Source organism: Canis aureus, chromosome 6 (assembly GCF_053574225.1).
Source record: "Canis aureus isolate CA01 chromosome 6, VMU_Caureus_v.1.0, whole genome shotgun sequence".
In the NCBI taxonomy this organism is placed as follows: domain Eukaryota; kingdom Metazoa; phylum Chordata; class Mammalia; order Carnivora; family Canidae; genus Canis; species Canis aureus.
In genome coordinates, this window is record NC_135616.1 from 11,696,181 (window position 1) to 11,710,978 (window position 14,798).

The following is a 14,798-nucleotide window of genomic DNA, read 5'->3' on the forward strand; positions in this document are numbered from 1 at the left end:
ATCTAAAAACCCAATCTGAGCTGATTGATAAAGAACTGTCTCTACCAAAGAGAACTTGTCAAATGTGGAAGAGACCACTAATTCAAATGGGCAAGTACCATTATATGGAATCAAGGATCATGAAAAATAAGGTAAACATGACACTAAAGAAAAGGAAAACTAAAGGAAACTAATAAAGTTCCAATAACTGACCCTACAGGAATGGAGATCTATTATTCAGAATAATCCTCTCAAAGATGTTTAGTAAACTATAAGAAAACACAGTCAACGAAACAAAATTAGAAAACCAATGTAGGAACAAAACAAGAAATTCAATGAAAAAACTGTCAAAAAAAAAAAAATCCAACAAATGAGAGCTGGAAAAAAATGACTGATCTAAAAGAATTGAACAGAGAGCTTCAAAATCAGAGTCGACCATGCAGAAGAAAGAATCAGTGGACTAGCTGACAGGACATTGAAATTATCCAGTCATAGAAGCAGAAAGAAAAAATGAAAAAGAGTGAAGAAAGCCTATGGGACTTATTGGTCATCATCAAATGGTAGAATATTTGCATTATGGGTATCTCAAAAGAAGAAAAAAGAAAGGGATAGAAAATATAAAGCAATAAGAAACTTAAAGCAGTAAGAGATGAAAACTTCCCAAACGTAGGAAGAAAGTGGACATCCCGATCCATGAAGTGCACAGGACCCCAAACAGGGCTATGTTGATACATACTATAAATAAGTTGTCAAATTCAAGACAAAGAATTTTGGAAGCAGCAAGAAAAAAAAGAGAGAAGTTACATACAAAGAAATCTCTGTAAAACTATTGGTGGAATTATCAATAGAAACTTTTTAGGCCAGGAGAGGGGCACCTGGGTAGCTCAGTAATGAGCATCTGCCTTCGGCTCAGGTCGTGACCCCAGGGTCCTGGAATTGAGTTTTGCATTGGGATCCCCACAGGGTGCCTCTCCCTTTGCTTATGTACGTCTCTCTCTCTCTCTCTCTCTGTGTTTCTCATGAATAAATACAATCTTAAAAAAAAAATGAAAAAAAAAAAAAAGAAACTTTTTATCCCAAGGGATGGTGTATTCAAAAAAATATTGATAGGAATAAAACATATAAACCCAAAATACTGGATCTGGAAAAACTGTCCTTCAGAAATGAAACAGAGATACTTCCCAAAATAAAAAATGGAGTTTACCACCAAGAGACCTGCCTTACAAGAAATGTTACAGCGAATTCTTTGAATGGAAGCAAAAGGATGCTAATTAACATTGTAAATACAGATGAAGGCAGCGTAAAACTCATTGGTAAACATACAATCAAAGTCTGGTTTTCTATATGGTGCTGTATAATTCACTTACAACTCTAGTTTAATAGTTAAAAAATAAATGTATTAAAAAGAACAATAACTGCAATAACCTGCTATCAGAAACACAATATAAAAAGTATGTAAACTAACCTAAAATGTAACAGGGAGAAATGAAAGTGTAAAGTTTACAAATGTTATTGAAGCCATCAGTTTAAAATAGAATGTTATAGTTGTTTTTTTAATTAGGCTCTACATCCAGCATGGAGTCCAATGTGAGGCGTGAACTCACAACCCTGGGATTAAGACCTGAGCTGAGATCAAGAGTCAGATGCTTAACTGACTGAGCCATTCAGGTGCTCTGAATGTTATAGTTTTAAAGATATTTTATGTAAGCCTTATGATAACAAGGGAAAAACATGAAGTAGATACATAAAAAAATGATGAGGTCAAAGTATGCTAATATCAAAGATCACCAAATTTAAAAAGAAGATAGTAAAATAAGGACCAAACAGAAGAAAAGATCTTCAACATAGTCAGGAAACTATTAACAAAATGGCTGTAAGCCCTTACCTATGGATCACTACTTTAAACGTAAATGGATTAAACTTTCCAATCAAAAGGCAGAAAATGCTGCCTACAAGAAACTCACTTGAGACTCACTTTAGTTTTAGAGACACAGACTGAGAGTGAAGGGATGAAAAAGATATAACAGACAAAATAGACTTTAAATTAAAAATGGAAGAAAGAGACAACGAAGGTCATTACATAATAATAAAAGGACCAATCCATCAATTATTTGTAAATAATTACGCAACTAACATTGGAGTGAGCACCTAAATACATAAAGGAAATACTAATAAAACTAAAAGAAACAACACCAATACAATAATATGTGGGAGATTTTAATACTGCACTCTCAAAAATGGGGAGATCTAAAGAATAAATAGAGATCAACACTACAGACTAAATAGACTCAACAGACACACACAGAACATTCTACCTAACAACAAACTATACATTCTTCTCATGAGTACAAGGAATATTTTCTTTCTTTTCTTTTCTTTTTCTCTTTTCTCTCTCTCTCTCTCTCCTCCCTCCCTCCCTCCTTCCCTCTCTCTCTTTCTTTCTTTCTTTCTTTCTTTCTTTCAAGATTTTATTTATTTATTTGTGAGAGACACAGAGAGGCATGATCCCAGGACCCCGGGATCGAGTCCCACAACAGGCTCCACATGGGAGGCCTGTTTCTCCCTCTGTCTATGTCTCTGCTTCTTTCTCTGTGTCTCTCACAAATAAATAAATGTTTAAAAAAAAATAAAAAAGGGAAAAACCCAAAGTAATGTTATATATGTAATAGGGAAATACTTTAGTTTTTTTTATTTTTTTATTTATTTTTTATTTTTTATTTTTTTTTTAATTTTTATTTATTTATTTATTTATGATAGTTACAGAGAGAGAGAGGCAGAGACATAGGCAGTGGGAGAAGCAGGCTCTATGCACTGGGAGCCCGATGTGGGATTCGATCCCAGGTCTCCAGGATCGCGCCCTGGGCCAAAGGCAGGCGCCAAACCGCTGCGCCACCCAGGGATCCCACTTTACTTTTTTAAAGCTTTAAAACCTCGTGAAAACAAATAGTTTCCTTGCCAATATGGTAATTCCTTCCTCTTACACCTAGAAGCATTTATTAATAGTCTGAAGAAGTGCAAGTCAAATGTCAAAAAAAAATCTTTCCTACATATACATTTTAAAATGAAAATCAAATACCTTGATGCAGTCTATTAGCCAAACCAAGGCTGCCACAATGTGTGGCCATGTATGAGGGGCCCCCACTGTATACATGGAGCTTTTGGATAATGCAAAAGGATACCTGTGAAAAATGAGGAAAAAAGCCAACAATGTTAATTTTGTGAAAATAAGGCTAAATTAGGCTAAAAGTTACATTGGAAAAATTCCATGTATATACTAACAGTCTTGACTTATTTAGAAGATATTTATTAGAAGATTTTGTCCTTGGTCTTCTTACTCTAATGATTTTGTGTATTTTTTGGTTTCCTCTCTGCAGATAACTCTGTACATATATCCCTAAAGCAGCAGAACTTGATTTACAACCAGTATGTTGGACTTCTCTCCTAAAAGATTGTTTGTTCTCTCAAATTCTATGTACCCCAAATAAGCTACACGTGTATACTCCTCATCCTCCAATCCTTTCCTTCCCATGTTTACTCTACACAGCCATTCTTGACCTCATCCACCCCATTTTCTTTAGGCCTTCAATCTTGCCTTTTTTGCTTCTATAACATCAGTGATATCTACTCCCTGTCTATACCCTGTCACTTCAGTACTTGGAAGGCCTTACGATCTATCTTCTATAGTTCAGTAATAACCTCTACACAGTGGTTTTTCTTGCCTTCTAAATGTATCTTAAGATATACTGCCCACAGTGACCATCTTAAAATATATGATTTCTTTAACTCCGAATCTTTACAAATCAATTGAGTCTGATTCTTCTCTGTGTTCCAACCATCTCTCTAGGGTAATAAGAAATATAACATACAAACCCAAGATCTCTAAAGATTCTTGGAACCTCTTCTTCAAACTTTGTGTCAGGAAGTTCATATGAAGGGCACAGGAAGCCATAAAGAAAAGTGAAGATCTTTAGGAAGTCTTTAACAGAAGGAGCTTGTAGAGATTTCATGGATACGCTATATGCATAACCATTTTCTGTAAGAAACTATAATAATTTGTATGAAACATCAAACATCTTATAATAGAAAAATTATTAGAAAATACACTTAAGAAAATATAAAATACCTCACAGAGTTGTCGAATACACTGTTGAATGAATGCTTTGTCATTAAGTGGCCGGGGGTCCTTGATTTTTTCAGAACTGGAAAATATACCAAATTGACTATTCCGGGAGCCATGTCCACTAGTTCTGGAAACATAAATAGTCAAAACTATTTCTGTCTGTGGTCAAGTCTAAATTATTTCAATGTGATTTTATATTTTACTATAACCATTAAATATTAAAGTTCAATTCTTTTCTCTTATTCAAAGCAGAAAAAAAAGAGCAAATAATGATAAGTATAAAATTAGGTGGGAAGAAAAATATACTTGTGGTGCTTTGCATTCCTAACACATAAACTATTATTTAAGAAGGAGAATTTTGAGACCACAAGATCTTCTATACAATCATTCTCTAAGTCTGTTCAGTAACCTAAGTCCTTTTGCCATCCTATTTAGCCTTCCATGATTGGTCCTTCACTCCTAACCCCTTCATTTGCCACCATTTCTTGTGGAAAATTACTTTTGAGATGTTAAAATAGGTTGTACATACTTTTTCTCTTGAACATTTTTGTGTCAAGCAAAATTATGAATCTGATTGTTATTTACTGTAAATATACATGGTGCTACTTTTTAGCCATTAATGGATACAACATATGTGCTCCATTCTAAGCCTTTTCCTATAAAACAAATCTTAACTGGTTTATATTTTAATGGTTCCTTCTGCCTAACATTGTGGCCTGATTTAGCTAACAACTGCAGTTTATTAAGCAAATACCCTTAAAATAATTATTTTCTGGGACGCCTGGGTGCCTCAGCTTTTGAGCGGCTGCCTTTGGCTCAGGGTGTGATCCTGGGGTTCTGGGATTGAATCCCACATTGGGTTCCTTGCATGGAGCCTGCTTCTCCTCCCTCTGCCTATGTCTCTGACTCTCTTTCTGTGTCTCTCATGAATAAATAAATAAATCTTTAAAAAAATAATTATTTTCCTTATTGAACAGATGCCACAAAACTGCTGCAATGAACACTGCTGTAATATCTGAACTCTATTCATCAAAGCTCTATTTCTCCCTGCAGGTTTGCTTACTGCTTCTGAATTCTCTCCTGCTAACACTCTAAAAGTTCTTTAACTTGGGCCTTCCTACTCCACTGCCCGGATTAATTAGCTTTTTTTCCCGAGAATTTGCTAATTTGAGAACCACTTTTCTATATACTATTACTTTATCTTTAATTAATTTTCTTTTTTTTTCCCAAAAGGAACACATGTATAGACTTGGCTCTTATTCTACACAAAACTGCATTATTAGATATCTTTTTAAATTACAAGAGTTCCCTAACCAATCAAATATTGTCTTATTCAACTTATAGCTTGAGAGCAGAGTCTAGAACCAGTCTGTGGTTTGAAATTCTGTCTCTGTTGCTAGTTGTATGACCTTGGGTAAATTACTTAACCTCTCTGTGCTTCAATATCCTTTTCTATAAAATGGATACAATACCAGTATCTACTCATAGGGCAGTTCTAAGGTTTAATACAGATAAAGCACTTACAAAAATTGCCTTATAAAAATGTTAGACTTGCTAAGCAAATGTTAGATTTTATAATTATCATATTATTTCTGAAGTTCACCAATGAGAGAAAAGTTACATTACAAAAATGTCTTAAGATTTTTTTATCAACTGGAATGAATACCAGAAAGAGCTTAATTTGGTTTCAAGGCAAAGACTTTTCATTAGGTAACAAACATTTGATCTCTGAATATTTTCAAAACCAATGAACTGGTTTGCTTTAAAACCAGTTATATTTTGTTTTGGTGAGATAAAAGAAAGTTCCTTTTCTCAATTTTGGGGTTGATCATTTCTTAAAAAGTAAGTCAATTTTATTGAGGTGTAATTAGCCTGGAGTAAAATGTACCCTTTTAAAGTGTATAGTATGATGGGGTTCAACAATGTATATATACCTGTGTAATCTCTGCCACAATGAAAATATTGAAAATTTTCATAATCCCGAAAGTCTTCTACTTAACATTCAATCCTTGCCCCACCTCCAGCACAGGCAATCACTGATATACTCTAAACAGTGGTTCTGGAAGTATGATTTCGGGGATTTCTAAAAGGTCAAAGCTATTTTCATACTGAAAAACTAAGATGTTATTTGCTCCTTTCATTTTTATTTTCTCATGAGTGTACACTGGAGTTTTTCAGAGATTGGCTACATGATGTATGATATTTTAAGAGACTGAATGTGGAAGTTGATATGAGAAGCTAGCTATCTTCTATTTAGCCAGACGTTAAAGAGATTTGCAAAAATGTAAAACATCATTTTCCTTACTGAAATAGTTCCATTTTTGGAAAAAAATTTCTTTTAAGTTAAAAGTATGTTATTTATGTTAACACGTAAGAGGTTATTGTTATTTCACATTCACTAAACACAATTAAAAACTTTCCAGTTTTAATTTCTAATATGGTTAACAACCATAAATACAGCCCACAAAATAAAAGCTCTTTGCAGTCTTAATATTTAAGAATATAAAAAAGCCTCGGACTTTGAAATAGATATTGATTCCTCCTAATTTAAAATGCTATGGTTCCACACACTCTGAAAGCCAGGTATAGAATTTTCAATCGACTATTCACTTATAACATGAAATAGTGGTCTGAATGTGCTGATATATCTTTTAGCACTATCCAAAACAGATATAACCATTTCACCATTTAGAACAGAAGAAAGCTAGCTTATAACTTTCTCTTGTAAGGGGTCATACCATCCAATTTTTTAAGAATTCCTTCATTAAAACTAATAAAAAATATCATACCTTTTACCAAACACAGAGATTTTTCTTTCAGATGTCGGTTTGTTTATACTCAACTTTCCAAAGGCTGGTTTCTCTTTGCTTTAACAAAATGAAAAAAACAAACTTTAAAAAACAAATATAAAAACAACAGTTTAAGCAATTCTTGGAAATATGTTGGAACTAGAAACTCTTTCCCATTACTTATAAAAATAATCCAGAATCATGAAAATTTTTAGTAGCAATCATAGCTATTACAAATGGGACAGGCTAACAACATGTACAAGCAATAATGCTAAAACGTCAAGAAGAAAGCAGAAACAAAGAAAGCAGAAACAAACCATATCTACATTCTAATTTCAATTATTTTAACCTAAGTACATTTATGGATAAACTTAAAGGAAAAAAAATTTAAAAATAGGTATCTTCAATCATAGGATAGCTACATTTAACATTTTTCTTTTAAGGCCAAGTCTATCAAAATGCAGCTACCCATAAGAACATACATCATGTAAATAACAGACCCAAAACATTGCCAAAGGCAGCCATTTAGTTTTCAATACCATTAAGGCATAAATCTTTTAGTGTATGTAATATGTAACAATAAAAAAAAATGTCCCTGATTTTAGAAGGAAAAGATATAAAGTAATTAAATTTCTAGGAGGGAGGGGCAAGATGGCGGAAGAGTAGGGTCTCCAAATCACCTGTCTCCACCAAATTACCTAGAAAACCTTCAAATTATCCTGAAAATCTATGAATTCGGCCTGAGAATTAAAGAGAGAACACCTGGAATGCTACAGTGAGAAGAGTTCACGCTTCCATCAAGGTAGGAAGACGGGAAAAAAGAAATAAAGAAACAAAGGCCTCCAAGGGGGAGGGGCCCCACGAGGAGCCGGGCTGAGGCCGGGGCGAGTGTCCCCAGGACAGGAGAGCCCCGTCCCGGAGGAGCAGGAGCTGCAACAGCCTTCCCTGGCAGAAAGGGGCTCGCAGGGAGTTGGAGCAGGACCCCAGGAGGCGGGGATGCCCTTGGGCTCCCGGGGACACTAACAGACACCTGCGCCCGGGAGAGTGCGCCGAGCTCCCTAAGGGCTGCAGCGCGCACGGCGGGACCCGACGGGACCTGGAGCAGCTCGGAGGGGCTCGGGCGGCGGCTCTGCAGAGGGGGCTGCGCCACCCGGGAGCAGCTCGGAGGGGCTCGGGCAGAGGAAGAGGCTCCGTGCGGAGGGGGCTGCGCGGTTCCAGGAGCAGCTCAGGAGGCTCGGGCGGCGGCTCCGCGGAGGGGGTTGCGCGGCCCGGGAGCGCGAATCCAACACCGCAGGCTCCGGAGCACAGGGCGCTGGGACACAGCCCAGGATCCGGCCTCCCCCGGGACAGGCAGAGGCCGGGAGGGCCCAGGACAGCAAGGACGCTCCTGCCCCAGCTGAGCAGATCAGCGGCCCCGCCCCGGAGCCTCCAGGCCCTGCAGACGGAGACCTCCAGAGTTCCTGCGGGGGCTGAATCCAGGTTTCCAGAGCTGGCCCCGCCACTAGGGCTGTTGCTCCTGGGGCCTCACGGGGTAAACAACCCCCACTGAGCCCTGCACCAGGCAGGGGCACAGCAGCTCCCCCAATTGCTAACACCTGAAAATCAGCACAGCAGGCCCCTCCCCCAGAACACCGGCTGGACGGACAACTTCCAGGAGAAGCCAAGGGTCTTAAAGTACACAGAATCAGAAGATACTCCCCCGTGGTTCCCTTTTTTTTTTTTTGTTTTTGTTTTGCTTTTTGATTTGTTTCCTTCCCCCACCCCCCTTTTTTCTCCTTTCTTTCTTTTTCTTCCTCTTTTTCTTTTTTTTTCGTTTTTTTTCTTCCTTTTTTTTTCTCTTTCTCTTTTCTTTCCTTCTTTCTCTCCTCTCTTTTTCTCCTTTTCCCAGTACAACTTGCTTTTGGCCACTCTGCACTGAGCAAAATGACTAGAAGGAAAACCTCACCTCAAAAGAAAGAATCAGAAACAGTCCTCTCTCCCACAGAGTTACAAAATCTGGATTACAATTCAATGTCAGAAAGCCAATTCAGAAGCACTATTATACAGCTACTGGTGGCTCTAGAAAAAAGCATAAAGGACTCAAGAGACTTCATGACTGCAGAATTTAGAGCTAATCAGGCAGAAATTAAAAATCAATTGAATGAGATGCAATCCAAACTAGAAGTCCTAATGACGAGGGTTAACGAGATGGAAGAACGAGTGATGGACATAGAAGACAAGTTGATAGCAAAGAGGGAAACTGAGGAAAAAAGAGACAAACAATTAAAAGACCATGAAGATAGAATAAGGGAAATAAACGACAGCCTGAGGAAGAAAAACCTATGTTTAATTGGGGTTCCCGAGGGTGCCGAAAGGGCCAGAGGGCCAGAATATGTATTTGAACAAATTCAAGCTGAAAACTTTCCTAATCTGGGAAGGGAAACAGGCATTCAGATCCAGGAAATAGAGAGATCCCCCCCTAAAATCAATAAAAACCGTTCAACACCTCGACATTTAATAGTGAAGCTTGCAAATTCCAAAGATAAAGAGAAGATCCTTAAAGCAGCAAGAGACAAGAAATCCCTGACATTTATGGGGAGGAGTATTAGGGTAACAGCAGACCTCTCCACAGAGACCTGGCAGGCCAGAAAGGGCTGGCAGGATATATTCAGGGTCCTAAATGAGAAGAACATGCAACCAAGAATCCTTTATCCAGCAAGGCTCTCATTCAAAATGGAAGGAGAGATAAAGAGCTTCCAAGACAGGCAGCAACTAAAAGAATATGTGACCTCCAAACCAGCTCTGCAAGAAATTTTAAGGGGGACTCTTAAAATTCCCCTTTAAGAAGAAGTTCAGTGGAACAGTCCACAAAAACAAGGACTGAATAGATATCATGATGTCACTAAACTCATATCTCTCAATAGTAACTCTGAATGTGAACGGGCTTAATGACCCCATCAAAAGGCGCAGGGTTTCAGACTGGATAAAAAAGCAGGACCCATCTATTTGCTGTCTACAAGAGACTCATTTTAGACAGAAGGACACCTACAGCCTGAAAATAAAAGGTTGGAGAACCATTTACCATTCGAATGGTCCTCAAAAGAAAGCAGGGGTAGCCATCCTTATATCAGATAAACTAAAATTTACCCCAAAGACTGTAGTGAGAGATGAAGAGGGACACTATATCATATTTAAAGGATCTATTCAACAAGAGGACTTAACAATCCTCAATATATATGCCCCGAATGTGGGAGCTGCCAAATATATAAATCAATTATTAACCAAAGTGAAGAAATATTTAGATAATAATACACTTATACTTGGTGACTTCAATCTAGCTCTTTCTATACTCAATAGGTCTTCTAAGCACAACATCTCCAAAGAAACGAGAGCTTTAAATGATACACTGGACCAGATGGATTTCACAGATATCTACAGAACTTTACACCCACACTCAACTGAATACACTTCTTCTCAAGTGCACATGGAACTTTCTCCAGAATAGACCACAAATTGGGTCACAAATCGGGTCTGAACCGATACCAAAAGATTGGGATCGTCCCCTGCATATTCTCAGACCATAAGGCCTTGAAATTAGAACTAAACCACAACAAGAAGTTTGGAAGGACCTCAAACACGTGGAGGTTAAGGACCATCCTGCTAAAAGATGAAAGGGTCAACCAGGAAATTAAGGAAGAATTAAAAACATTCATGGAAACTAATGAGAATGAAGATACAACCATCCAAAATCTTTGGGATGCAGCAAAAGCAGTCCTAAGGGGGAAATACATCGCAATACAAGCATCCATTCAAAAACTGGAAAGAACTCAAATACAAAAGCTAACCTTACACATAAAGGAGCTAGAGAAAAACAGCAAATAGATCCTACACCCAAGAGAAGAAGGGAGTTAATAAAGATTCGAGCAGAACTCAACGAAATCGAGACCAGAAGAACTGTGGAACAGATCAACAGAACCAGGAGTTGGTTCTTTGAAAGAATTAATAAGATAGATAAACCATTAGCCAGCCTTATTAAAAAGAAGAGAGAGAAGACTCAAATTAATAAAATCATGAATGAGAAAGGAGAGATCACTACCAACACCAAGGAAATACAAACGATTTTAAAAACATATTATGAACAGCTATACGCCAATAAATTAGGCAATCTAGGAGAAATGGACGCATTCCTGGAAAGCCACAAACTACCAAAACTGGAACAGGAAGAAATAGAAAACCTTAACAGTCCAATAACCAGGGAGGAAATTGAAGCAGTCATCAAAAACCTCCCAAGACACAAGAGTCCAGGGCCAGATGGCTTCCCAGGGGAATTTTATCAAACATTTAAAGAAGAAACCATACCTATTCTCCTAAAGCTGTTTGGAAAGATAGAAAGAGATGGAGTACTTCCAAATTCGTTCTATGAGGCCAGCATCACCTTAATTCCAAAACCAGACAAAGACCCCACCAAAAAGGAGAATTACAGACCAATATCCCTGATGAACATGGATGCAAAAATTCTCAACAAGATACTGGCCAATAGGATCCAACAGTACATTAAGAAAATTATTCACCATGATCAAGTAGGATTTATCCCTGGGACACAAGGCTGGTTCAACACCCGTAAAACAATCAATGTGATTCATCATATCAGCAAGAGAAAAACCAAGAACCATAGGATCCTCTCATTAGATGCAGAGAAAGCATTTGACAAAATACAGCATCCATTCCTGATCAAAACTCTTCAGAGTGTAGGGATAGAGGGAACATTCCTCGACATCTTAAAAGCCATCTATGAAAAGCCCACAGCAAATATCATTCTCAATGGGGAAGCACTGGGAGCCTTTCCCCTAAGATCAGGAACAAGACAGGGATGTCCACTCTCACCACTGCTGTTCAACATAGTACTGGAAGTCCTAGCCTCAGCAATCAGACAACAAAAAGACATTAAAGGCATTCAAATTGGCAAAGAAGAAGTCAAACTCTCCCTCTTCGCCGATGACATGATACTCTACATAGAAAACCCAAAAGTCTCCACCCCAATATTGCTAGAACTCATACAGCAATTCGGTAGCGTGGCAGGATACAAAATCAATGCCCAGAAATCAATGGCATTTGTATACACTAACAATGAGACTGAAGAAAGAGAAATTAAGGAGTCAATCCCATTTACAATGGCACCCAAAAGCATAAGATACCTAGGAATAAACCTAACCAAAGATGTAAAGGATCTATACCCTCAAAACTATAGAACACTTCTGAAAGAAATTGAGGAAGACACAAAGAGATGGAAAAATATTCCATGCTCATGGATTGGCAGAATTAATATTGTGAAAATGTCAATGTTACCCAGGGCAATATACACGTTTAATGCAATCCCTATCAAAATACCATGGACTTTCTTCAGAGAGTTAGAACAAATTATTTTAAGATTTGTGTGGAATCAGAAAAGACCCCGAATAGCCAGGGGAATTTTAAAAAAGAAAACCATATCTGGGGGCATCACAATGCCAGATTTCACGTTGTACTACAAAGCTGTGGTCATCAAGACAGTGTGGTACTGGCACAAAAACAGACACATAGATCAGTGGAACAGAATAGAGAATCCAGAAGTGGACCCTAACTTTATGGTCAACTAATATTCAATAAAGGAGGAAAGACTATCCATTGGAAGAAAGACAGTCTCTTCAATAAATGGTGCTGGGAAAATTGGACATCCACATGCAGAAGAATGAAACTAGACCACTCTCTTGCACCATACACAAAGATAAACTCAAAATGGATGAAAGATCTAAATGTGAGACAAGATTCCATCAAAATCCTAGAGAAAAACACAGGCAACACCCTTTTTGAACTCGGCCATAGTAACTTCTTGCAAGATACATCCACGAAGGCAAAAGAAACAAAAGCAAAATGAACTATTGGGACTTCATCAAGATAAGAAGCTTTTGCACAGCAAAGGATACAGTCAACAAAACTAAAAGACAACCTACAGAATGGGAGAAGATATTTGCAAATGACATATCAGATAAAGGGCTAGTTTCCAAGATCTTTAAAGAACTTATTAAACTCAACACCAAAGAAACAAACAATCCAATCATGAAATGGGCAAAAGACATGAACAGAAATCTCACAGAGGAAGACATAGACATGGCCAACATGCATATGAGAAAATGCTCTGCATCACTTGCCATCAGGGAAATACAAATCAAAACCACAATGAGATACCACCTCACACCAGTGAGAATGGGGAAAATTAACAGGGCAGGAAACAACAAATGTTGGACAGGATGCGGAGAAAAGGGAACCCTCTTACACTGTTGGTGGGAATGTGAACTGGTGCAGCCACTCTGGAAAACTGTGTGGAGGTTCCTCAAACAGTTAAAAATAGATCTGCCCTACGACCCAGCAACTGCACTGCTGGGGATTTACCCCAAAGATACAGATGTAATGAAACGCCGGGACACCTGCACCCCGATGTTTATAGCAGCAATGGCCACGATAGCCAAACTGTGGAAGGAGCCTCGGTGTCCAACGAAAGATGAATGGATAAAGAAGATGTGGTTTATGTATACAATGGAATATTACTCAGCTATTAGAAATGACAAATACCCACCATTTGCTTCAACGTGGATGGAACTGGAGGGTATTATGGTGAGTGAAGTAAGTCAGTCAGAGAAGGACAAACATTATATGTTCTCATTCATTTGGGGAATATAAATAATAGTGAAAGGGAATATAAGGGAAGGGAGAAGAAATGTGTGGGAAATATCAGAAAGGGAGACAGAACGTAAAGACTGCTAACTCTGGGAAACGAACTAGGGGTGGTAGAAGGGGAGAAGGGCGCGGGGTGGGAGTGAATGGGTGACGGGCACTGGGGGTTATTCTGTATGTTAGTAAATTGAACACCAATAAAAAATAAATTAAAAAAACAGTCTGGTAGAATTAAAAAAAAATTAAAAAAATAAATTTCTAAAAGTAGCTGAGGCTTATACAACGTTAACCTAAGTAACTTAAGTACAGTTAGCAAGTAACTTGTACCTTGGAATAAGGATTGATAGAGCCCTCAGTGGCTTAAAAATAGCCTTTTCTTAATTAGAAGAAACGAACTTATAAAGAAATGCTATTTTATGATAGTATAATTATATACCATTTTCCAGTGAATACTGAGAAAAGTTTGTAGAAGTAGTTCTGTAGGCTATTTAAAACTGCAGCTTATCGTTGAGCAAATAACTAATAACTGATAATTTTGGCAATTGCATGTGCTTCAGTAAATTGAAAGTTTTACCAATGAGCCTGCTCAAATCAGCAGGGCTACAATAAAGGAAGAAAATAGGAAAATTAGTGCTGAAAAGGAATTAACAGCCCTTTTTAGAGGTTGCCTGGCAAACGATGCAGCTTTGGAGATTTAAGGATCATATGAGATAAAACACACCTAAAAACATGCCAATTTTCAGCCTTCATTGATCCAAATTAGGTAATACTGTGAAGGAACAAGATTCATCAGAACATCACTCATAATACATGTATTAACCATCTTCACAGATTTCTTTGTCCACAACAGTAAGTCATGAGGTACTTACGTTTGAGGGGTATGGAGGCCTTGTTTATTGAAATCCTGAGACCTTAAATCCTGCATGGAGAGGCGGCCAGCACCACCGGTGGAAACTGAACTGCGCTTCATGCTTACTACCTGTATTCGTGAATTCAGTGTTAAAAAATCTTTTCAGATATAGATGCCACATTAAGCACCAACTCTTAGCTTCATCCTCAAGCAGAAAGCAGCCAAGTCCCATTATTTCTTCAAGGTAACTTTTTCTTGGACCCTCTTGTTCATATAAGGTGAAGTCCTCATTTGCAAGGAATGTGTATTAATTACATTTAAAAATAATTCAACACGCGGGAATATTTACTCACTGTCTACCATGTACACT

General features: G+C 37.9%; 1 protein-coding gene across 4 annotated transcripts in view; it reads right to left on the reverse strand.

The window, feature by feature from the left end:
* Window positions 1–14,798, reverse strand: part of NDC80 (NDC80 kinetochore complex component) — a 49,006-nt gene that overhangs the window by 32,949 nt on the left and 1,259 nt on the right. For 3 of the 4 annotated variants that reach the window (XM_077900186.1, XM_077900185.1, XM_077900183.1), the window contains exons 2-6: window positions 14,448–14,557; window positions 6,889–6,966; window positions 4,103–4,226; window positions 3,850–4,022; window positions 3,056–3,158 (exon numbers count right to left, since the gene is read on the reverse strand). In XM_077900186.1, coding sequence (XP_077756312.1) covers window positions 3,056–3,158; window positions 3,850–4,022; window positions 4,103–4,226; window positions 6,889–6,966; window positions 14,448–14,548 — 579 coding nt within the window. In that variant the 5' untranslated portion in view covers window positions 14,549–14,557. The remainder of the gene's footprint in view (window positions 1–3,055; window positions 3,159–3,849; window positions 4,023–4,102; window positions 4,227–6,888; window positions 6,967–14,447; window positions 14,558–14,798) is intronic. The other variant, XM_077900184.1, reaches the window with a different exon arrangement.